Consider the following 25,030-nt stretch of genomic DNA (forward strand, 5'->3'; position numbering starts at 1 on the left):
TACAATTGCCTGTTCCACATTTTACTCTATTTGTGTATCAGCTTCCATATGTAATGCCACTTCGAGCTGCTCTTCAGCACTGTTGTCAAGTACTAATTCTATTTTATTGGAATTGTTAATTTAATGTAAACTGTTATATAGGCACTGTTTTGAGTTTAGTGTTAATGTTTTTTCCTGAATTTCTCCTTTTATATTTATTTACTGTTCAACTTTCCACATTTTTAATTACATTATTGCTGTACCATCAAAGATAACATTTACTGTGTGTTTGTGACCCAGTGTAGATGAGTAACATCATTTCGATGTTATTTACAAATATTATAACTTCTTTGATGACAATAGTCAGTTAAAGTCAATGACTTTGTAAGTTAAACTCCTGTATTGTGTTTTTTCAGTCGTAATTATGTTGTTTTTCCAAGAAGTGATGGAAAAATGAGTAAACAGAATGAAAGCTTTTGAAAAGAGTTATTACAAAAGAATGCTGCAGATTAAATGGGTATATTGTGTGACTAGTGAAGAGGTACTACATATCATTGGGAAGAAAAGAGATTTATGGCACAACTTAAAAAAAGAAGAGGTAGGTTGACAGGATACGTTCCAAGGCATCGAGGTATAGTTAATTTGGTATTAAAGGCAAGTATGGGGGTACAAACTGTAGAAGGAGATCAGGGGGTGACCAGATTCAACTTCATTGGGGTTCAGTAGTTACACAGAGCTGAAAAGGCTTGCCCATGACAGACTGGCACAGAGAGCTGTATTGAACCAATATTTGGACTAAAGAGCACAACAACAATATACACAAATTAAACCAAACTGAAGTGCTACTTCAGAGCTGTTGTATAATACCTTTAACCTCACAAGTCAGGTATTCACAGGCAGAAACTCAGGCTACACATTTCGCTCTCCTTTTACTTTCCCTTCTGCTGTGTAGACAAGACAAACATAGACTATAGATCCCAAAGAAAACACACCCAGCATGTTTCCTGATGGAGACTTTAATCTGTTTATTTTACATTGGATTTAGAGGTTAATTTCAGAAGCAATTTCACTGGTTGTTACATGACTGCTTAAAGGAACTGTCGGCTTTCCACTACATAAACAAGAGTGAAGCTGACTACAACATTTCACAAATTCCATAATACTATAATTTATGTACAAGCATGCTATGTCTACCTATTCAAATTCTTTGTTAAGTCGAAAAATATTCAGAACTTATAGTTTTAGTCAAGGCATTCTATTGTTTCTGTTGCATAAGACTTCGTACACAATGGCAAGGAGAGGTGGGCTGTGAATAGTGATGCGGCAAATGTCGTCATAAGAAAGTTGGACAGGAGCAGCAATGATTAGTGAACAAGTAACACAGCAAACAGATGATTTATTTAACTTGTTTTTCTCCAAGTGTACGAAGACTCATTACAAATGATGTAACAAGAAACAGTCTAGGAATTACAGCAGCAACAACGATAGTGACAGAGCTGCGACGAGGCAGTGTCTGCATAGCTTTATGTAGTGATGTGGCCCCGAACGCGAGTGGTCTGAGTCACTGTCGCCAACCATCCTACTTTGCAATGGCAGAGGGTGCTCAAAGTACAGAGCTGCAGGAGGTGTGGCTAAGCAGGCATACTGCCAGATCCTGTGCAACCACTACCGATGTCAGATGGAAACTCGCAATTCTGTTGCTACAACACCAATGGGGTGGTATCGATATGTGACACCACAGTTTCATACTAAAAGGACTAGTCTACTCAATTGATGAGCCATTTCTGGAGTCCTTCTGTGATTCTAACATTTGTGGTTTTTGAAGTAAGCAGCAACTTTATTGTATGTCTCCATTTTGGATATTTTGGGAACTCAGTTAATAATGATGTTGCTCTGTAGTTGTGGACTTTCCTTCGCATATTGGGAGGTCTCCTCACTAATCACGGGAAAGACATATGTCAGCCTGAGATTCACTGGAAGAATCTTCAGGACATTCAGTCCACCCATTTGTTAGTCTAGTATCCATAGCAGATAGAACTGATCGAGGAAATAGAGAAGATTCAAAGAAGAGAAGTGCATTCTGTTACAGGTTTTGTTTAACAAGTGCAAGAGTGTTACAGATGCTCATCCAGTAGCAGTGGCAGATACCACAAGAGAGATGTTCTACATCATGTTGTGACTAGAATTCCAAGGCTGTATGGTCATAGAAGAGTCAACCAGTATATTTCTTCCTCCTATCTCATGAAAAGACCATGAAGGTAAAATTAAATAAAATTAAACTGAGTCAAGCTCACACAGAGGCACACCAACAACCATACTTCCCATACACTATTCGCAACTGCAGGAGTAGAACAGAAGCTCATCCAACACTAGTGACAAATGCTACAAGACACTTTTCTGCATCATGATGTGTTTTACTGTTAAAATTCCAAGAGTGTATGTTCAAAGAAGAGTCAACCAATATATTGCTTACTTCTGTCTCATTGAAATGACCGAAAAGGTGAAATTAGAAAGATTAAATTAAATAGAATCAATCTCACAGGAGGCATACTAACGATCATTCTTCCTATCTATGCATGATTCGTAATGGAACAGGAAAAAGGGGGGGGGGGGGGGGGTAACAGTGGTATATAAAGTACCCTCCACCACACATGCTAAAGTGGCTTGTGGAATTTAGATGTAGACGCTATATTTAAATTTCACTGGGAAACTGTTTGACTGTGTTACAAGTATAATTATTCCTAATGACAATGGTTGAGATAATTGTGTGCCCTTAATATTTAAATGATATAAAATTCCATTAGGATCATTGTCATGCACAGCGTCATAAATCATGTTGTTGCACAGATGATTATCATTTTTGATTGTCAAACTTTCTGATCAATGTTTCACAGAGAACGAGAGGAAACAAATAAAAATGAATGATTGTCGACTCCATAGAGTGTTGTGTGCACAACGACCATATATGTGAAATTAGAAGGATAGTCAGTGTTGGCCGTGGTTTAATGGTCATCATTATGCGATTAAAAATCAATTTTGCTGTCAATAAACCATCAAAATTACGGCCAATGCTGACCTTCCTTCTAATTTCTAAAAATGAAAGATTTGAGATAATCAGCCAACCAGCTACAAGTATTAAGGTTCATTAACAACCATTGTCCATGGTTTAAATAACTGTAAAATTGTCTTCCTCAGAAATGCATGCCATTCCACATTTGCTGAACATTTACTCATTAGCAATCACTCCCCTAAGGATCTAGGAGAAACTATAATTTTGTGCAAGGAAGTTAAAGGGCAGAAATTAAGATTTATGTAAAGAACTGTCAATTTTAAATACACACTCAATAGCGATGGTAACATGTTAGAAATGATCAGCTGTAACTTGCGAGTCAACAGACCAGTTAATGTAGTTACAATTCATTGTTGGCCTCCACTCATCATTCATTCTTACCAAATTTCTATTTTCTTCTAAAATATTTTATCTCTTTCTATATATCCTACTTTTTACTGTTATAATTTATTTTTAAAGTTTCCCTCCGTCATTTATTTATGTAAAAAAATTTTCAGTCCCTTTTCGATATAACGTGACAATAGCTCACAGTTTTATCTCTTTGCTGTGCACATATGTTTTCATACAGGTATGCCACCTACCAATGTTTTCTGTATTTCATGCAATATGACAACTTTATCAGTCACTACATAGCACCAGCCGTGTATGGACCTTTCATTGCCTTTTAATTCCATGTACATTTTAATGTGAAGAGTTTTGCACTTAGCCCAGCACCAATGGGAATGTTTTTAAATGAGTTTTATTTGGTTTTACTCATGGGCATACATACCGTGATACTTGACATGAGCTTCTTTGCTGTGAAATTTGTCGTTACCAGTATGTCATTTTTTGTGTCAGTAATTTTTTAAATTATATTTTCATACAATAGCTTTGTACATCCTTTAAATATTGATAATTCTTTTTAACTATGATGTAAACAAAATTCCTCAATAGGTCCATGTACTTCCGAAGAAGGCAATTTTACAGTTGTTGAAATCATGGTCAGGGGTTGCTAATAAACCTTTATACCTGCAAATGGTTAGCTGATTTTCGTAATCATTCATTTACATTCACTGTTGCTGAACAGCAATTATGTTCAAAATTTTATTTGATATGTGTAATATTCACATAGATTTACAAAATTTTCTATTTAATTAGTTTAATTGAAATGAACAATGATTATGTTTTTTTTCTGTTAACAGTTGCGTTTACTGGTGTTGATATTTAGAGGAGTCCTAGCTCATTTCACTTGGTTACTGCGAGCATTTCCAGCATATTCCACAGTTCTCTGGATGACAAGAGCAACTACAGTCACAAGTAAGAAATCTGCTTATAAATAACCCATTTCTAGTACATGCCAAGAAAATAATGGACAAAGGTGATAAAAATGCTTTGTGACAGAAATGTTAGGTGCAATACTTCATATCATTAGAACCATTGAAACTGTAGGCCCTTTACCCATCCTTCTGTTTATTACTTTTGTTTTTATTAAAGATTCATTTGCATGCTACTTTCTCTGTTTGAATTTTGTTTTATTTATTAATAACAAGGAGAGATAATGGCTGTCCAGTATTTAGCTTCAGAAAGTGAAATTCTGAGTACTGCTGATGGAAACACTCAAAAATAGAAAAAATTATTCCTAACTCTTGTCACTTGATTTTACTGGTAAGTATTTCTGTATGCAGTACTTGGAATTATCTGTGACTGTGGCTTAAAATTTGTGTTTGATAAGCTATTAGAATATCTTAAGAGTTGCTAGACCAGAATAGTTCTCATGTGCTGTAATTGACATAATATTTTCACAGTGTAAATATTTCTTTCTATAACAAAATGCACACTGAACACAGCTTCTAGACACATTGAAATTATGTGAATTTTTTGCAGGAAATGCCTTTAGTGACTGGCTATGTAGGTGAACTTCTTGGTCTGACTCATAGCCAATTTGGAAAATAAATGACATATTGCATCCCTGATGACTCATACATGCTATTCTGCTTTGCAAGACCCTAAATTTCATTTTCTTCCACTGATTTATCCAATACTTGGCAACTGGAAGAAGGATACATGTATGTTTGACAATAAGTTAAAAATTTATGTCATTCTCAGTATTCTTCATCCTTCAAGAGGTGAAGACTTATCTCCGCAGCCATAACTTCCTCTCTTCAGTAGTTCTCTTCATCTCCAAGAATGAAGAACATACCATTTCACTGATCGTATTTTTTAAGTGGGATGTTCTCGACTGTTGCTGTGTTTTCTTCCCTATGATCTTGCCTTCAAAGCTTGTTTGTAAAAGAGTATCATGTCTACTTAAGTGTCCAATGAGTTTGCTGTGCACTTGTGAATTACTTCAGCAGTTATTTCTCATCTACAATTTCTTGTAGAACAATCTCATTCATTTTTCTGTCGGTCCAACTAGTTCTTACAATTTTCCACCAGAACCACATTTCTGCAGCTTCAAGTTGAACTTTCTCCTGCTTTGATAACGTCCAGGTACCATATCTGGCTGCCAGGACACTCCAAACAGAGCTCTTTACAAATCTTTTTGTAGTGTGTACACTTACATGATTGTACAGCAGAAGGCTCTTTTTATTTTGGAATGTGCTTTTGGATAATTCTGTTCTTCTCTTGGTTTCCTTGAGAGGTCTATTGTTTTCCTCAAAGTGCTACTAAACTAATGAAGTTTGGTTACTTCCATGACTTTCTCACTGCCTATTGTTGTGTCAGTCCTATCTCCATTGCCTATATTGTCTGTAACCATGAATTTGTCTTCCTGGTATTTATTTTTATTTTTAGTTTAGTTTGTTAAGAACTTATATATGTTATTTAGTTCCTTCTTTGAGTCTGTCACTGTTGCAATGTCACTGGCAAATCTGATGCAGTGAATATGCAAGCCATTACTTTTGAGTCCAGTCATCTTTTCTTTCATTGTTGTTATTGCCTACTTGAAGAATAAATTAACTAAATAATGTGATGGTGAGTACCCCTGTCTCACTTCCTTTTTGATGTTTGCCTCTTCAATGCTTCTGTATACTCCAACCATTCAAGTCCTACTTTGCACATTGCTTTAAATAATATCTTCCAATCAGCCACATTAAATGCCTCTTCTAGATTCATAAATGCTACATTTTTTTCTGTTTGCTCCTAATCTTCTTTCTAAAATTTGATGTAATGTCAATATTGCTCCTCATGTTGCCATCCCTAATCTGTAGCCTAATTGACCATTGACTAAGTTCCAATTTATTTTCCTTTGAATCCTCTGTTTAACTAACATTTTTTACCCTCTAACTTGTACAGTTTTTTGCATTTCCCCTCTTCAGTAATGCAAGAGGTCTACTTTTTTTGTGGAGTCAGATTGTATGATACACTCTTCATAACATTTAGTTACTACAGTAAACAATTTGCTTTTGATGCTGTGGTCTTCAGTCAAAAGGCCGATCTGATACAGAATTGCAAGCTAGTCTATCCTATGTGAGTGTATTCACATATGCATAACTCTTGCAATTTACATCCCTCATTTGAACCTGCTTATTGTAGCCTTTATGGCCCTCTATAGTTTTTATCCCCCCCCCTCCCCCTTTTACACACACACACACACACACACACACACACACACACACACACACAAAAACTCACTCACTCTCTCTCTCTCTCTCTCTCTCTCTCTCTCTCTCTCTCTCTCTCTCACACATCAAACTGACAGTTCTTAGATTGATGTCTCAGGATGTAGGCTACCAATCAACCCCTTCTATTAGTCAAGTTGTGCCATAAATTTCTTTTCTTGCCAATTAAGTTCATTAATGCCTCATTAGTTATCACATCTGTCTGTCTCACCTTCAGCATTTTTCTATATCACCACCTTTTGAAAGCTTCTATTCTCTTCTTACCTGAACTTTTTATTGTCCACATTACATTTCTGTTCAGGGCCACACCCCAAATACTTTGAGAGAAGACTTCCTAACAATTACATTTATAGTCAGTGTTTATATATTTCTCTCTTTCAGATTTGTCTTTGTTGCTATTGCTAGTCTGCGTTTTATGTTTTCTTTACTTTGGCCATCGTCAGTCACCTTGCTACGGAAGTCATTTGCTACTTACAAGTCACATGTTGCCTCTGACAGAATTTCAGTATCATCAGCAAACCTTAAAGTTTGAATTGTTCCCCCTGAACTTTAATCCCTTTTCCAGATTTCTCTTTGGTTTCTTTTACATTGTGCCTACTGTGCTCTCAGAATAACTCAGTTGTCTGAGACTGCAGACGTGTGTGCAAGTTGCATTTGCGTGAGTGTGTGTGTGTGTGTGTGTGTGTGTGTGTGTGTGTGTGTGTGTGTGTGTGTGTGTGTGTGTGTGTGTGTGTATTGCTGACAAAGGCCTTAATGTTCAAAAGCTATAATTGTGTGAATCTTTTTGTTGTGCCTATTGCGACTCAGCATCTCCGCTATGTGGTGAGTAGCAACTTCCCTTCTCTAATGTTGTAACATGGGGGATAGGCAGAGTGCATATGCTATATCATGGTAGTCAGCTGTGATAGTAAATAAATGAGAACTTCGACTTTCTGATGGGAGAGAATCAGTGTAGAGGCAAGTACCACCTCCCTTTTGCAGGACTGAGAGGATCACCTATTCTTGTTGGAGTTGAGTGTTGTACTCAAGCCTTGTGAAGGATCAGCGTAAGTCTCTTCTCTCACTCCAAAATGCGGAAAGAAAACAGTGAGCAACACAGTAACACAAAGCAGAGCATAGAGCATATGGTAATGATGGCAGTGGAATTGTTTGCTGAGTTTGGCAGTGTAAAATTCAGGCCTGAACCCTACAGGTACCTTATGCAACCATAGTTCAAAAATCCATCACATAAAACTGCTGCTTGATAGTGTCTACATAATAACTCTTCTGGTGCAGAAACAGTGTTTTTGTGGCAAAACAGAAGCAGTGAGAACAATAACAGGTATTACAAATACAGATTCATTCTGGCCACAGATCAAAGAACTAAAAATACTAATCGTACTTTCCCTCTATATTATGGGCTGTCTCCTGTCGATGGAATAGTAGTCAGAGACTTTAAACTTGCAGAAATTCTGTCCACAATTATGAAATAAGAACCATAAATAAATAATTTTAGAATTCAAACAATGGAAATTCCAGGATGGAATAAGAACAGTATGAAAAAGATAGATTGCTACTCACCAGTTAGTGTAGGCATTGAGGCATTGAGTTGCAGACAGACACATTGGAAAGACTGCTAGACATTTAGCTTTCAGACGAAAAAGTCCTCCTTCAGAAGCAGAAAGACACACACACACACACACACACACACACACACACACACACACACACACAGCTACTGTCAACAACTGCTCGGTCCCATCTGTGTCTGACATGAACAGCAATCTGGGGTGGGTGGTCGGGATTAGAAGGATGCATGGAGCAAGGTGGGGCAGGACAGCAGGTTAGGAGTGGGCAAGGACATTGTGCTACTGTGGGAGCGAACAGGGGCATTGTGGGGATGGATAGGGCAGCTAGGTGCAGAGTTGGGAGGCTGTGTGGGGGAAGGGAAAAGGATAGAGACTTCTGACCTAGAGAAGGGGAAAAGACTAGCAGATGGGTTGGTGGAATAGGAGGCAGATGTGTGAGGGAGTGGAAGCAGGAAAGAGGGTGGAGGACAGCAACTAGTAAAGGTTGAAGTCAGGGTGATTACAAGAATGAAGGACATGCACTGAGAGTTCCCACCTGTGCAATTCAGAAAGCTGGTGTTGGTAGGAAGGATCCAGATGGTACAGACTGTGAACCAATAATTGAAGTGAAGCACATCATGTGCAGTTTGTTCAGAAACTGTGTGGACCAACTATCTCTTGGCCACAGTTTGGTGGTGTTCATTCATGTGGACAGAAAGCTTGTTAATTGTCATGCTCTTGCAGAAAGCAGCACAATTTTTGCAGTCTATCTTGTAGATCACATGGCTGCTTTCCCAGGTAGCTCTGCCTTTGATGGGATAGTAGATGCCTGTTACAGGACTGGAGTAGGTGGTAGTGGTAGTAGTATGGAACCATATAATCAGATTGTAAATCGTATAAATCAAGTATGTGCCTAGTAATTGGATTAAGGTTGGAAAAGCCCCCTATGGCTTAGCAACAAAATTCAGGCTGTTGTACTCTCAGTTCAAAAGAGAACATGCAAATGACTACAGGCAAAAATTAGTAGTAATTTGTGGATCTGTGAAAAGATCTATGCATGAAGCATACACCTACTACCTGCACCATACCATAGCAAAAGATCTGCCTGAGATTTCTGGTCCTATGTAAAATCACTAAGCAGGTCTAAAGCTTCCATAGAGTCATTCATTGAACAGTCTGGTGTGGCAGTCGAAGACAGCAAAACGAAAGCCGAAGTTTTAAATTCCACAGTTGCGGAATTTTTCACACAGGGCAACAGTACAAACATAACATCATTTGACCACTTCAATTTGCATTTCCTGTTGATCTCATTTTTGAGACGTTTGTATTCCTTTTTGCATGCTTCATTTCATGCATTTTTGTATTTTCTCCTTTCATCAGTTAAATTCAGTATCTCTTCTGTTACCCAAAGATTTCTACTAGCCCTTGATCTACTACTTGATCTTCTGCTGCCTTCACTACTTCATCCCTCAAAGCTACCCATTCTTCTTCTACTGTATTTCATTCCCCCATTCCTGTCAATTGTTCCCTTATGCTCTCCCTGAAACTCTGTACAACCTCTTGTTCTTTCAGTTTATCCAGGTCCCATCTCCTTAAATTCCCACCTTTTTGCAGTTTCTTCAGTTTCAATCTACAGTTCATAACTAATAGATTGTGGTCAGATTCCATATCTGCCCCTGGAAATGTCTTACAATTTAAAACCTGGTTCCTGAATCTGTGTCTTACCATTATATAATCTATCTGATACCTTCTAGTATCTCCAGGGTTATTCCATGTATACAACCTTCTTTCATGATTCTTGAACCAAGTGTTAGCTATGATTAAATTGTGATCTGTGCAAGATTCTACCAGGCGGCTTCCTCTTTCATTTCTTAACCCCACTCCATATTCACCTACTATGTTTCCTTCTCTCCATTTTCCTACTACCGAATTCCAGTCACCCATGACTATCTGAATAATTTTTTTATCTCATCATACATTTCATCAATTTCTTCATCATCGCAGAGCTAGTTGGCATATAAACTTGTACTACTGTAGTAGGCGTGGGCTTTCTGTCTATCTTGGCCACAATAATGCATCCACTATGCTGTTTGTAGTAGCTTACCCGCACTCCTATTTTTTTTTTATTCATTATTAAACGTACTTTCGCATTACCCCTATTTGATTTTGTGTTTATAACCCTGTATTCACCTGACCAAAAGTCTTGTTCCTACTGCCACCGAACTTCACTAATTCCCACTATATCTAACTTTAACCTATCCATTTTCCTTTTTAAATTTTCTAACCTACCTGCCCGATTAAGAGATCTGACATTCCATGCTCTGATCCATAAAATACCAGTTTTCTTTCTCCTGATAACAATGTCCCGTTGAGTAGTCCCTGCCCGGAGATCCGAATGGGGGACTATTTTACCTCCAGAATATTTTACCCAAGAGGACGCCATCATCATTTAACCATACATTAAAGCTGCATGCCCTTGGGAAAAATTGGAGGTATTGAATAGAATTGGGGAGAATAGAGATTTGTGGCACAAATTTACTAGAAGAAGGGATTGTTTGGTAGGACATATTCTGAGACATCAAGGGATCACCAATTTAGTATTGGAGGGCTGCGTGGAAGGTAAAAATTGTAGAGGGAGACCAAGAGATGAATACACTAAACAGATTCAGAAGGATGTAGGTTGCAGGAGGTACTGGGAGATGAAGAAGCTTGCACAGGATAGAATAGCCTGGAGAGCTGCGTCAAACCAGTCTCTGGACTCAAGACCGCAACAACAACTTGTTTATAGGCCACCAATAGAATTTAAGTTACAAAACAATCACTGATTTCACCCTATAACTAATGATACTAACTAGGAATAGTCAAAATAAATTAGGAAATCAATTACATACATAAAACTAAGCACAAAATTACATCTGGTGTTATATTCTTTAAAACTGAGTCTTTCTCTTTTATGGAAATGCAGATAACATTCATGTATGTTAATGTTAAATAGTTAAAAGTAAAAAAATGAATTTAAGGAGGCAGATGGCAAAACGAGAGGGGAATTAAAATTATCCCAGCTTGCTTCGTCACATATAGATCCCCAAGTTCGATTAAGAAACTGGAGGGGCTACTAATAAGTCTTAATGGAAGTAATGGGGAAATGATAGTATGTGGTTATTTCAATATAGATTTCATCTGGGATAGTTGTGCGAAAGATTATGTTGAGTAACTGATGTCCAACTTTGGTTTAGCTGCACAATAACGCAGGATATGTTATAATGCAACAATAAATGATAATTAATTTCTGTATCCAATTGTCCATCATGAAAGAGAGAAGAAGAGAAGGGAAATTTGGCTGGACTTATATACAACAGAAGCCATGACAAACAGATCCTGGTCCATCACAAATCAAGAACTCTGATACCTGGTGAACTCAACAGCAGTGCGTGGATACCACCATAAAATACGCAAGAAAAAGAGTTTCCATGACCCCAGCAGCAACTGTGTGTGTGATGTATGTGACCAACCTTGTGATCGTTACCATGTGACCAGCTATAAAAAAAATGAGTAAAATCACTAGTAGAACGTGGTAAATAATAAAAAATGTGAACACTGAAATGTGACAAACAAAGTGTGATATCACAAAGCTATGTAATTTATGTAACTTATGCACAACTTCTGCGCATTTATTCTAATAATAAAATTGTCCATCATCATCATGAAATACATGCAAGCCCTACAGCACGTGCTGTATATGACCATGATTATCAGTGGCAGCAATAGAATGTCGACATCAATCAGTTTTAACTGATAATTGAAAAGGAAAATTTCTTAGAATTATAAATGCTGACTCAGTTACATTATTCATGGAGAATATACAGGATGAAAAATGGGAAGAAGCTAACCAAAGACTCACAGTAGATGAGTAATTTACTTCCTTCCTAAAAATATTATTACAGTAGTATGAATCCAGTTTTAATTTACAGTATGTCAAGGATAATTATAATGGGATCTGGGATGTAAGGTATTAATGTCTGGGATCAAAGTATCCTTTGAGAGGAAAAGAGGGATTTATTCAGTGCAGAGGGCTAACTCTAATCAATTGTTCAGCATGTCATCAAAAAGGCACAAATAATCTGAAGAACTAAGAAAGGACAAATTGAAGCTTTACTTTGTGCGAAAAAATGAACTTGGTTAGACAAATGATATTTCAACTTCCAGATGACAGTAGCAGTTAGACATGATATGAAACTCAAATTGCTGGCTACTGAATTCTTCCTAACAGTAGCTGAAAACACAGTGGCAAAAAATGGTCTCTAGATAGCAGATCCATTGTACTTACTTGGAAAGGCAATGCAAAATACAGCAGACACTGGTTTTCCCAAGTCATCTATCAGTGAAATTATGAAAATTATTAGGCCACTGAAAACAGTAACTCATCTGGCTATGATAGTATCTCAGCCAAAGTATAAAATCTTGTGATGACTTGGTAGTGTCAACCTTGAGTTATCATGGTTACCAGTTGATGTATAAATGTGTATTTCCTGAAGATCTGAAATATGCTGTAGTAATACCCATTTATAAAAGTGGAGATACCCAACTGACATCTAATTTAAGACCCATCTCTCTCCTTCCTGTATTCTCAAACATTTTTGAGAAGGTAGCTTACAACAGAATATTGAAGTATCTTTCTGAGAATTACTTTTTAAAACAGCTCAGTTTCAGTTCCAAGAAATGGATATGTGATCTCACAAACTGAATTTGAGTGGACCTAACCAATAAAAATTACCGTGCTGGCATTTTTTGTGATATTGCCAAGGTCTTTGGTGGTGTAGATCACAAAACTGTGCTAGGGAAACTAAAATTGTATCACATTAAACACCTTCCTTTTGTATGGATTACCTTAAAAACAAACAAACGGTCAGATTAACAAATGAGATGACAGGAATAAAACTGAATTCAGTGTGGGGAAACATTAAACATATTGTGTTTGGCCTGCTCCTGTTCTTCGTTGGTACAAATGATATACATGGATGTTGCAGGACTCTTCAGTAACTGTTAAGTTTGTTGATGAATGGGTATATTGATAAATGGCTCCCAATATATTCATAACAGTTCACCAACATTTAAGAAAGGCAGTTGGAGTAATTCAGTAATTCCCACATCAGTATGTCTATATGCAGCAAGATTTTAGAGCATATATTGTGTTCAGGCATTATGGATTACCTTGAAGAGAATGGTCTATTGACAACTAGTCATTGTGGATTTAGAAAATATTGTTCTTATGAAACACAACTAACTCTTTACTCACACAAAGTGCTGAGAGCTATCGACAAGGGATTTCTAATTGATTCCATATTTCTAGATTTCCAGAAGGTTTTTGACATGGTACCTCACAAGCGGCATGTAACCAAATTGCTTGCTTATGGAATATCATCTCAGTGTGACTGGATTCTTGACTTCTTTTCAGACAGATCACTATTCATAGTAATTGATGGAAAGTCATTGAATAAAACAGAAGTGATTTCTAGCATTCCCCAAGGTAGTGTTACAGACTCTCTGCTGTTCTTTATCTACATAAATGATTTAGGTGACAATCTGAGTAGCTGTCGTAGGTTCTTTGCAGATGAAGCTGTCGTTTGCTGTCTAGTAAAGTCATCAGAAGACCAAAACCAACTGCAAAATGATTTAGATAAGATATCTGAATGGTGAAAATTGATGATTGACCCTAAGCATTGAAGAGTGTGAGGTCAACCATACGAGTGCTAAAAAGAATCCGTTAAACTTCGGTTACACGATAAATCAGTCAAATATGAAGGCAGTAAATTCAACTAAATATCTTGGTATTACAGTCATGTTGTTGTTGTTGTTGTGGTCTTCAGTCCTGAGACTGGTTTGATGCAGCTCTCCATGCTACTCTATCCTGTGCAAGCTTTTTCATCTCCCAGTACCTATTGCAACCTACATCCTTCTGAATCTGCTTAGTGTATTCATCTCTTGGTCTCCCTCTACGATTTTTACCCTCCACGCTGCCCTCCAATACTAAATTGGTGATCCCTTGATGCCTCAGAACATGTCCTACCAACCGATCCCTTCTTCTGGTCAAGTTGTGCCACAAACTTCTCTTCTCCCCAATCCTATTCAATACTTCCTCATTAGTTATGTGATCTACCCATCTAATCTTCAGCATTCTTCTGTAGCACCACATTTCGAAAGCTTCTATTCTCTTCTTGTCCAAACTATTTATCGTCCATGTTTCACTTCCATACATGGCTACACTCCATACAAATACTTTCAGAAATGACTTCCTGACACTTAAATCAATACTGGATGTTAACAAATTTCTCTTCTTCAGAAACGCCTTCCTTGCCATTGCCAGCCTACACCTTATATCCTCTCTACTTCGACCATCATCAGTTATTTTGCTCCCCAAATAGCAAAACTCCTTTACTACTTTAAGTGCCTCATTTCCTAATCTAATTCCCTCAGCATCACCCGACTTAATTAGACTACATTCCATTATCCTTGTTTTGCTTTTGTTGATGTTCATCTTATATCCTCCTTTCAAGACACTGTCCATTCCATTCAACTGCTCTTCCAAGTCCTTTGCTGTCTCTGACAGAATTACAATGTCATCGGCGAACCTCAAAGTTTTTATTTCTTCTCCATGAATTTTAATACCTACCCCGAATTTTTCTTTTGTTTCCTTTACTGCTTGCTCAATATACGGATTGAACAACATCGGGGAGAGGCTACAACCCTGTCTTACTCCCTTCCCAACCACTGCTTCCCTTTCATGTCCCTCGACTCTTATAACTGCCATCTGGTTTCTGTACAAATTGTAAATAGCCTTTCGCTCCCTGTATTTTACCCCTGCCACCTTCAGAATTTGAAAGAGAGTATTACAGTCATGAACAACTTAAATTGGGAAGAACACACACAGAATATTGGGGGGGGGGGGGGGGGGAGGTGAAGCAAAGATTGTGTTTTATTGGCAGAACACTTAGAAGATTCAATAGATCTGTTAAAGAGACTGCCTATACTACACTTGTCCACCCTCTTCTGGTATACTGCTGCATGGTGTGGGAGCCTTACCAGATAGGATTAATGGAGTACATCGAGAAAGTTCAAAGGAGGGCACATTTGTATCATTGAGAAATAGGCAGAGAGTATCACAGTCATAATATAGGACTTTCATTGTGGCATGATCTTGTCACAAAATTTCGATCTCCAACTTTATCCTCTGAACGTGAAAATATGTTGGTGATCCCAACCTATGTAGGGAGAAATAATCATGATAATAAAATAAGGGAAATTAGAGCTTGCACAGAAAGATACAGGTGTTCATTTTTTTCCTGTGCTGTTCGAAAGTGGAATAATAGAGAATTAGTGTGAAGATGTTTTGGTGAACCCTCTGGCATGCATTTAAGTGTGATTTGCAGAGTAATCATGGAGATGTAGATGTAGAAACACCCAGGAGAATAGTGAAAAAAAATGCACAACTGGTTCATAACCAACAGCTTTATCTGTAATTTTACAGCAGTTCATGTTATTTGTATCAAATAGAAATTTCACTCCAAAAAAGTACAACACAGAATTGCTTGTCAGAACTTTCCATAACAAGGCGCAGTACTGAATGTGCCGATAGACATATACAGGGTGTATCATAATCAATGGTGTAAATGCATACAGTTGAAAGTGCACAAAACTAGAAGCAAGAAAGTCTCAGTAAACATAGGGTCAAAAATGCATACCTTAAGAACCACAAGCAGTTTTTCATCTTCGATACTTTGAAGCAAATGTCAGGAAGTTGTTTCTGAAAGTATTTGTATGGAGTGTAGCCATGTATGGAAGTGAAACATGGACTATAAATAGTTTGGACAAGAAGAGAATAGAAGCTTTCAAAATGTGGTGCTACAGAAGAATGCTGAAGATTAGATGGGTAGATCACATAACTAATGAGGAGGTATTGAATAGGATTGGGGAGAAGAGAAGTTTGTGGCACAACTTGACTAGAAGAAGGGATCGATTGGTAGGACATGTTCTGAGGCATCAAGGGATCACCAGTTTAGCATTGGAGGGCAGCGTAGAGAGTAAAAATTGTAGAGGGAGACCAAGAGATGAATACACCAAGCAGATTCAGAAGGATGTAGGTTGCAGTAGGTACTGGGAGATGAAGAAGCTTGCACAGGATAGAGTAGCGTGGAGAGCTGCATCAAATCAGTCTCAGGACTGAAGACCACAACAACAACAACAACAGCTACTACTACTACTACTACTTTGAAGCAAATCTCTTCTACTCCAAGCTCTTTTGCTTTCCATATTTTTGGAAGTGGTAATATGGACCAAAACAAGAAAAAATGTCCAGTAAACATGTGCTCTAAAATGCATACCTTAGGAGCTATGAGCACTTGTTCATCTTCAGTACTTTGGAGCACAACTCTTCTAATGAACAAGTGCTCATAACGTTTAAGGTATGCATTTTAGAGCACATGTTTACTGTACATTTTTTCTTGTTTTGGTCCATATCACCACTTCCCAAAATATGGAAACCAAAGAGCTTGCAGTAGAAGAGATTTGCTTCACAGTATCGAAGATGAAAAGTTGCTCGTAGCTCTTAAGGTACGCATTTTCAACCCTATGTTTACTGAGACTTTTTTGCTTCTAATATCATGTACTTTCAACTGTATGCATTTACACTATTAATTATGATACACCCTGTATAGATACTTTTATATGTATTTACTGACAGTAAGAAATATTTCTCTCTTGAAGATAAGCACTGGCCAGGAATACTGTCTCATAATTTTTAAAAAACTTGTATTATGCTGTTATGAACAAATCAATATAACTTACCAAAAGCAGAGATCAGTAGGAATACAGTGGACGAGGTTCAGGGTGTGAAGTGCATGGCCATCCAGAAGGATAATGATCTGAAGTAACACCAGTGTATGAACAAGGTATCTCTCAGTGTGGTGACCAGCAGACAGACCTGATAGCATATTTTGTGTACTTCCATCTGGTACTCTCCTATGCATAATCTTTGGGGATAATGCAGCATAATGAAAAAAGTATTTATTCTACAGAATGTGCAGTGGAAAGTTGATAAATGAACATCTTGCAGAAACCTCTTCGGCGACCTGAGTCTTACACTTGTGTGTCAATACATGTAATCTCTAATGGTATTTATAGTTAATAACAAGAGTGAATTTAGGGACTCTGAAATTCACAAACGGACTACAAGAAGTAGAAATAATTCTCATGTTTATTGTGCATCCCTCTCTGAGGCTTAAAGTTATGTACTTTGCTGCAAAAGGGTGCTGGTAGACATCAGGCATGAAACAAAAAATCTTCAAATACTAAAAACCAAAGAAAAAAAGACTAGATTAGTCATTCCTGAGACAAATTATCAAAATATTTGGACTCTGCGTATCACTGATATTTGTACTAGAGATTGTCTTTGTAGTATATAGATGGTTGATAGCGGTCTGCATATAGTTATGTAAAAGCTTTGTTTGAAGTATTAGATAAAAGCAGCAGCTGAGTAGTGAGGTAGAGGGGCACAACTGTTTTCAAAGGAGCCATTTTTATAATTATATAAATTAATTTAGAAGTAGTTCCCATAATTATCTGTGTGTGTAGGTTAGCATTAGTAATAACTTGTTATTAGTATATTTTACAGAAGTAGTCATCAGCAATTGTCTCTGTGTGGTTATGTATAACAAGACTCATTCCACATTACCGAAGGCTCTGTGTACATGAATGAATTAATGAATGAACCACAGCAAATTAACTTTCTGCCTCTGTTGTATGTATGGATTTACAGTGGTGTTGAACATTTTATGTATAACAAGTAGTTTTCACAATGTTAAATGATAATTGATATGTTTTTTATTTTAGTTTTATTTTATTTAATTTTTTAAATTTCAGGCTCCGTGCAGGTTTCAGTATGTACAGAAATATCTGGAAATGGTCCTCTCTATCTTGCTGTTGAACCAGTAATAGGTTCTTGGTGGTCAACGGTAGTTCGCGGTGTTCCTGATTCGCTGCAACGTCCACCACCTGTGCAGTGGAGTCAGCTACTCAAACACTTATGCACTGGAAGATTGGTATATCCTGTTTATATTTTCTGAAACAGATACTATGTATCTGTTATTAATGACTGTGAAAGTGATGATCCTGATTACAAAGACAGTACCCATCGTCTAATTTTGGAGAGTGAGTAACTGACTTATCTGAATTTTGTAAAGTTCCTTTTTCATGTTTAAAATAATCAGTATTTTATGAGACTGTGTGAGTTGTTAAGTTTCTGTCATTGCAGGAAGATAAGAGCTACACAGAACTGAGAAAAAAGGAACTACCGCCCACATATGCAGCTCTTTAGCAAGCATCACAGACTAATGGTGTGTATCATTAAATGTGATGAGGTGTGATAAACCAAATTATAGATTTTGTTTATGTTTATACTGTAGAAATTAAGTTCTGTATACTGTCTACAGGACAGGAATCTATCCTCATGAGATGAAAAAGGGAATGAGAAAAGATAAATAAAGAGCAGAAATTATATGTTACATTTTGTATGTAAATACAGTCTGTGATAAAATGTGTACTTATGTTCTTCCAAAAGCTTTATTTGTAAACAGGACTACATACATTATTTAAACATCTTCCATAGGCAAAGTGGTGCAATGTAACTGAAGATAATCAAGTAGAAGCAGACATCATCATTATGTATACTCCAAGATGACTGATCGCTCTTTTAACTCATAAAAGAGAATCTATCAATGGAAAGTCCATGGGGGAATAACAACAGTATCAGTATGGGAAGAATAGCGTACTACCCACCATATAGAGGAGGCATTGAGTTAGACAGGAGCAATGAAAAAGAATACTACAAATGTTCAGTTTCAGATGCAGAAAACACACAGGGGTGTGGTGGGACTGGGGATGGGGGGGTCATTATGGGAATCTTTGCTAGCCCCTGTCCTCCTCCTGCCTATCTCCTTCCCCGCTCACCATGTCCCTCATCCCTGCACTCTCCCACAGGCAGCACTAGCATCTTCCTCCACTTCTACCATGCTATTGCCCCATGTGTTTTCCATACCCCCATTAGCTATTTCATTTAGACTGCTGCTCACCTCAGACACAGTTGCAGTCAGGCTTTAGTGCCCGGACCGTGGCCATGTTTGTATGAGTTGTCCACATATGAATGTTTGTGTGTTTTCTGCTTCTAATAAAGGACGTTATTCAAAAGCTGAACATTTCTAGCAGTCTTTTTCATAGTGGCTGTCTGCAACTCAGTGCCATTCCTATGTGATGCATAGCAATCTCTTATTTCCACAAAGACACTCTAGAAATGACTGTGTTCCATGAGAGAGCAATCTGCTGCTTAGGTTCTTAGCAGAGAAAGCAAATATAATTGCAATATTTCCTGGTTGTACCATGACACCCTGAGTGCCTGCTGGGTCTCCATGATACCAGTTGTGTACGAAGGGAGGCAAATGCAGTATACTGATCATTTGAAAATGGCATAGGGTGAAAGTAAGTTGTGACAATAAATATGTTTTGTGCAACTGGAAGTCAAGGCCTGTCCGACTTGGGTGGCCCTGCTGGTAGCTACGCTACCATCGGCATAGCCCTTGACTTCATTGAAGCATGCAAACTGGAGGTGCAATATAGTAGTGTCTGTGAAAATTGCAACACCGAGAAGAATATGTTTGATTAAATTGAAGAACTTCATAATAAGAATTAAAAGGAAATGGAAAGATTAAAGTTAGCTGAGCTACGTAGCTGAGGTGTTGAGTAGTAGACAAGTGCAAATGTAAGATAAAACTTTAGTAGACAAGTGCAAATGTAAGATAAAACTTGTAGCTAAGCCTTGACACAAGTGATCTTATTGCAGAAGTCCATTATGACCTTGAGTTCACTCATATCCTCGTTTCACCAGAGCACATTTCCTCCCAAATACAACATCTTCATCCCCGCCCCAGTCACCCGCTGCAATACCTCTTCTGTGTGGTTCTTAAAATTTACTAACCTAACCACTAAAATGTCTATTTCTACATATAATCCAATCAAAATTACTTGATAGTTTATGTCTGACACTTGCCACTATAGTGTTGCCTCATCTGCTGCCAGCTAATGCTTGGTTATAGGCAACACACTAAAAGGCAGGTCACTTCACACAGGCTGTTAATGTGAAATGCAGAGCAATGTTGGAAGTGGCTGCCACAAGGTATGATAGAAATTGGAGATGCTCTGTTGACAGCTGATTTTAAGTGACCATTGACTGAATTGTGGCTGATAATGGATTTTGTAGCACTCATGTCCTAACCCAACCACAACCTCTTGATGTGCAATGTATCCAAGCAAATGGCAGTGAGCAGTCTGTGGCAGGAATGTAATCATGATCATTTTGTTCCAGGCATTAGCAGACTTGATGCAGAAAAGTTTCAGAATATGTTTGTTCCATCTTCCACAGCAATGTTTTAATTTTAGCCATAAAAGCAAACAAATTTCTCACTGTCATTGGTTACTTGAAACTATCCTCATGCAGGCTTCACAGGATGCTGCATTGCCAACCAATGAGCATTCCTGGCTGGCACTTAGCTGCAGATTATAGGTGACACAAGCAGATTCCAGATGAAAAAAGAATGATAGAAATAAAAATAAGAGCAAATGAGAAAGTCAATATGATGAAAATGACATGGAAAAACATTAGAAATAAGAAAAATTACATTTAAACCAATTAACTGAATGAAAAGAATAATCAAAGTCTTTTGATTAGATTAGAAAAAAAATAAAAATTAAAATTTAAAAAAAATTCACTGCATTTGATGAGATTCGAGCTTTCAACGTTCTGCACGTCAGGTTTATACACTAAGCACTACATTGCACCATTATTCTGCAAATGCTGTTGTATTTATGAGTCTGGTGTCCCACCCACAGAAATTAATTGTCAGCCTTCAATCATTTGGTTTGATGCAATGTTGTGTGAGGATAACCTAATGTAAGCTGATCTCTGTGAAAAGGTATAGTCTTAATTATGTCGTCGGGAGTAATATAGGATATAAGATGCTGCACCAACAATCAACGTGGATTTGAGGCTGTCTGTTGCGCGCAGCCAAGATGGTTGATACAGTGTGGCTCATAAGTCGAGTGTGCAGTGCAGTTCGTAAGGCAATAAGAGAAACACTGGAAAGAAAAGAAAGAAGGATGGACATTGAGTATAGCAATGCAAAAAGAAAGTAGTTACAAAGGAAAGCTGCACAGGGTTTCGAACAGCAAGGATTATGTGGCAGAAGGGCTCCGTCAGCTGTCAGATACTTCCACCTACAAACCATGCCACAGTGATCCCATTCCAGTAATCCAGCAGGATCTCCAGTCACTATTCAAACCCTTAGGCCCATCCCAGAACCTCTCCCCAGAACCTATCCTCCTATATAAAAGATACCAACCATTTCCTTGACCAAATCTCCACAGTTCCTTCCCCGTTACCACATGGTGCCCTGCTTGTCACTATTGATGACACCTCCCTGTACACTAACATTCCTAATGCCCATGGCCTTACTGCTATCGAACACCATCTTTCCAGACGCCCTACGGATTCCAAATCAACAACCTGCTTCCTATAGTCTCCATGACCAACTATATCCTCACCCACAATTACTCCTCCTTTGAAAGCATTACCTACAAACAAATCCATGGTACGGTTATGGGCACCCACATGGCACCATCCTATGCTAACCTATTCATGGGCCATCTACAGTAATCCTTCCTAAAAACCCAGAATCCTAAACCACTCACCAGGTTCAGATACATTGATGACATCATTGCTATCTGGATTGAAGACGAGGACACCTTATTCACATTCCTCCAGAACCTCAACAATTTCTCCCCCATTTGCTTCACCTGGTCCTACTCAACCAAACAAGCCACCTTCCTAGGTGTTGACTTCGACCTCAGAGATGGCTACATCAGTACCTCTGTCCATATCAAACCTACTAACCACCAGCAATACCGCCACTTCAACAGCTGCCACCCATTCCATACCAAGATGTCCCTTCCGTACGGCCTAGCCACCCGTGGTCATTACATCTGCAGTGACAAGCAGTCCCTCTCAAAATATACCGAGAGACTCACTGAAGCCTCCACTGACCGTAATTATCCTCCCATCCTTGTACAAAAACAAATCTCCCGTGCCTTATCTTTCCAGTCTCCCACCACCTCCCAAAGTCCCACAGTCTGGCCACAGAGGAGCATTCCTCTCGTAACTCAGTACCATACGGGACTGGAGAAACTGAATTACTTTCTCCGCCAGGGTTTCGATTACCTCTCATCGTGCCCTCAAATGAGAAATGTCCTGCCCACTATCCTTCCCACCCCTCCTACCATGGAATTCCACCGTCTACCAAACCTACACAATACACTCGTCCTTCCTTACACAACCCCTGCTCCCAATCCCTTACCTCATGGCTCATACCCCTGTGATAGACCTAGATGCAAGACATGTCCCATACATCCTCCTACCACCACCTACTCCAATCCGGTCACAAACATCACCTATCCCATCAAAGCCAGAGCTACCTGTGAAAGCAGTCATGTAATTTACAAGCTAAGCTGCAACCACTGTGCTGTGTTCTATGTAGGCATGACAATCAACAAGCTGTCTGTCCGCATGAACGGCCACCGACAAACTGTGGACAAAAGACAAGTGGACCACCCTGTTGCTGAACACGCTGCCAAACATGATATACCTCATCTCAATGACTTCTTCACAGCCTGTTCCATATGGATCCTTCCCACCAACACCAGCTTTTCTGAACAGCGCAGGTGGGAACTTTCTCTGCAGTGCATCCTATGTTCCTGTAACCCTCCTAGCCTGAACTCTCGTTAGTCACTGTCCTCACCCATCCAGACCCCTCTCTGTTCCCATTCCAGCAGTGCACAGCCGTCATTTCACCACCACACCCAGTCTTTTAATTTCTTTTTCTTTCTCTCCTTTCCGCTACTTACTCCATCCCCCCTCCACACGTTCTCTCCTGCCCTCCGTCTAAACTGCAACACTTCACTGTCTGCCACTCCCATCATACTATCCCTCCCCCTCCCCACCCCAGCCTCCTCCTTACCACCACCCAGTCACCACTTCCATCATGCACTAGTGCTGCTGCTCGCAGTGTGGTTTCAGTTCTCTGAGACTGCAGACATGTGTGCAAGTTGCGTTTGTGTGAGTGTGTGTGTGAGTGTGTCTACTACTGACAAAGGACTTAATGGCCGAAAGCTATAATTGTGTGAATCTTTTTGTTGTGCCTATCGTGACTCAGCATCTCCGCTATATGGTGAGTAGCAACTTTCCTTCTCTGGTTTTGTTAAGTGATATATTGTACGATCTTAGGTACCAAGAATGGAAGTTAATGTATCACTGTCCAACACACTCAGCATGTCCCACATACAGTGTACATACATTACTCAATATATACTTTGTCCTTTTCAATTATTTTGTCAGCACCGCTAATGGTTTTGCCTATTTCCTCTTTTCCATTTTTTACACTGTCTAGTTCAAATGGTTGCAATGGCTCTGAGCACTATGGTACTTAACATCTGAGGTTATCAGTCTCCTAAATCTTAGAACTACTTAAACCTAACTAACCTAAGGACATCACACACACCCATGCCCGAGGCAAGATTCGAAAATGTGACCATAGCGGTCATGGGATTCCAGACTGTAGCACCTAGAACCACTCGGCCACAATGACTGGCCACTATCTAGTATTAAGAGACGTTTTCCATTTTGATCTTCAGTCATAGTGCTTATTATACTACCTTTCTAACATCTTTTCTCCTTCATAACAGGTGGGAGGGAGGACTTAAGGTAAAATGATCACTCTCTAATCATCTGATTGTCAATGGAACCTGAAACCCTATACATACTTAGTTTCTTTCCTAAATGTAGAAAGAGTGTGATCACTGATCCTCACTAACTTGATATAGTACATTTGTAGTTGACTAAGTCAATAGTTGCTAAGTGTACTGTGTTTATACAGGGTGGAGTGGAGCAATTTCCTTATATATTTGAATTTGGCACCCTGGAGTGACAGATGTTCCGAGGAGGGTGGGGATAGTCTTATTCGTAAAGTTGCAGCTCTGCTTGGTTTAGTTAGCATCATGGAGTGGATGAAGGTGATGCATGTGTTCATTCTCAAGGCATACTTTTCGAATTGTCACTCTGTAATGGGACACCCTCTTCTAGCATTGTGTTTTGTAGTAGTAGTAGTAGTAGTAGTAGTAGTAGTAGTAGCCGATACCAGGATTAATCTCGAATCTCGTACAGTTGAACATTATCTCAGCTGTTTCACTAAAAGAATTTCATATGATTTTGTGTACAATGTGTTGTATTTCAAACTAAAATATATAAAAAGAAATTAATTTGTTACAATCAATATACTAATGATTAAAATTACTCTTCTTTTAGAAATATTTGAAATTGTGGAATTTTTGGCATGCTTAAAATTCATATTATTAATTGAAAAATTTAATGCAAAATATTAAATTTATTTCTGGATTCATTTATAATATTATGTTATAACTTCGTGATGATTCTTTTTTTGTCAAGAAAGTATGTAAACTCCTTTGCTTTGTAAGCTCTTTGGAATATTGTGGGTACTGCAGAATGTAAGTAGTAGTGAGAATGCCTCTGAAGGAGAGAGACATTTTTATATGATCAACACTAACAATGTAATTTGGAATGTCGTTGTTGTGGTGTTCAGTCCAGAGACTGGTTTGATGCAGCTCTCCATGCTGCTCTATCCTGTGCAAGCTTCTTCATCTCAAAGTACTTACTGCAACCTACA

The 25,030-nt window shown here is 38.4% G+C and overlaps 1 protein-coding gene across 3 annotated transcripts in view; it reads left to right on the top strand.

Moving 5' to 3' along the window:
• LOC126458325 (phosphatidylinositol N-acetylglucosaminyltransferase subunit Q) overlaps positions 1 to 25,030 on the top strand; it is a 91,510-nt gene that overhangs the window by 49,857 nt on the left and 16,623 nt on the right. The window contains exons 5-7 of one of the 3 annotated variants that reach the window (XR_007585613.1): positions 4,231 to 4,345; positions 18,111 to 18,398; positions 18,502 to 18,583. Coding sequence is in view for 1 of the 3 variants with exons in the window: in XM_050095281.1 (XP_049951238.1) it covers positions 4,231 to 4,345; positions 18,111 to 18,313 (318 nt within the window). In the remaining 2 variants the exon portion in view is untranslated. Of the gene's footprint in view, positions 1 to 4,230; positions 4,346 to 18,110; positions 18,734 to 25,030 lie in introns of those variants that run through there. The other 2 variants (XR_007585612.1, XM_050095281.1) reach the window with 2 other exon arrangements.

This window comes from Schistocerca serialis, chromosome 2 (assembly GCF_023864345.2).
Source record: "Schistocerca serialis cubense isolate TAMUIC-IGC-003099 chromosome 2, iqSchSeri2.2, whole genome shotgun sequence".
NCBI classification, from domain to species: domain Eukaryota; kingdom Metazoa; phylum Arthropoda; class Insecta; order Orthoptera; family Acrididae; genus Schistocerca; species Schistocerca serialis.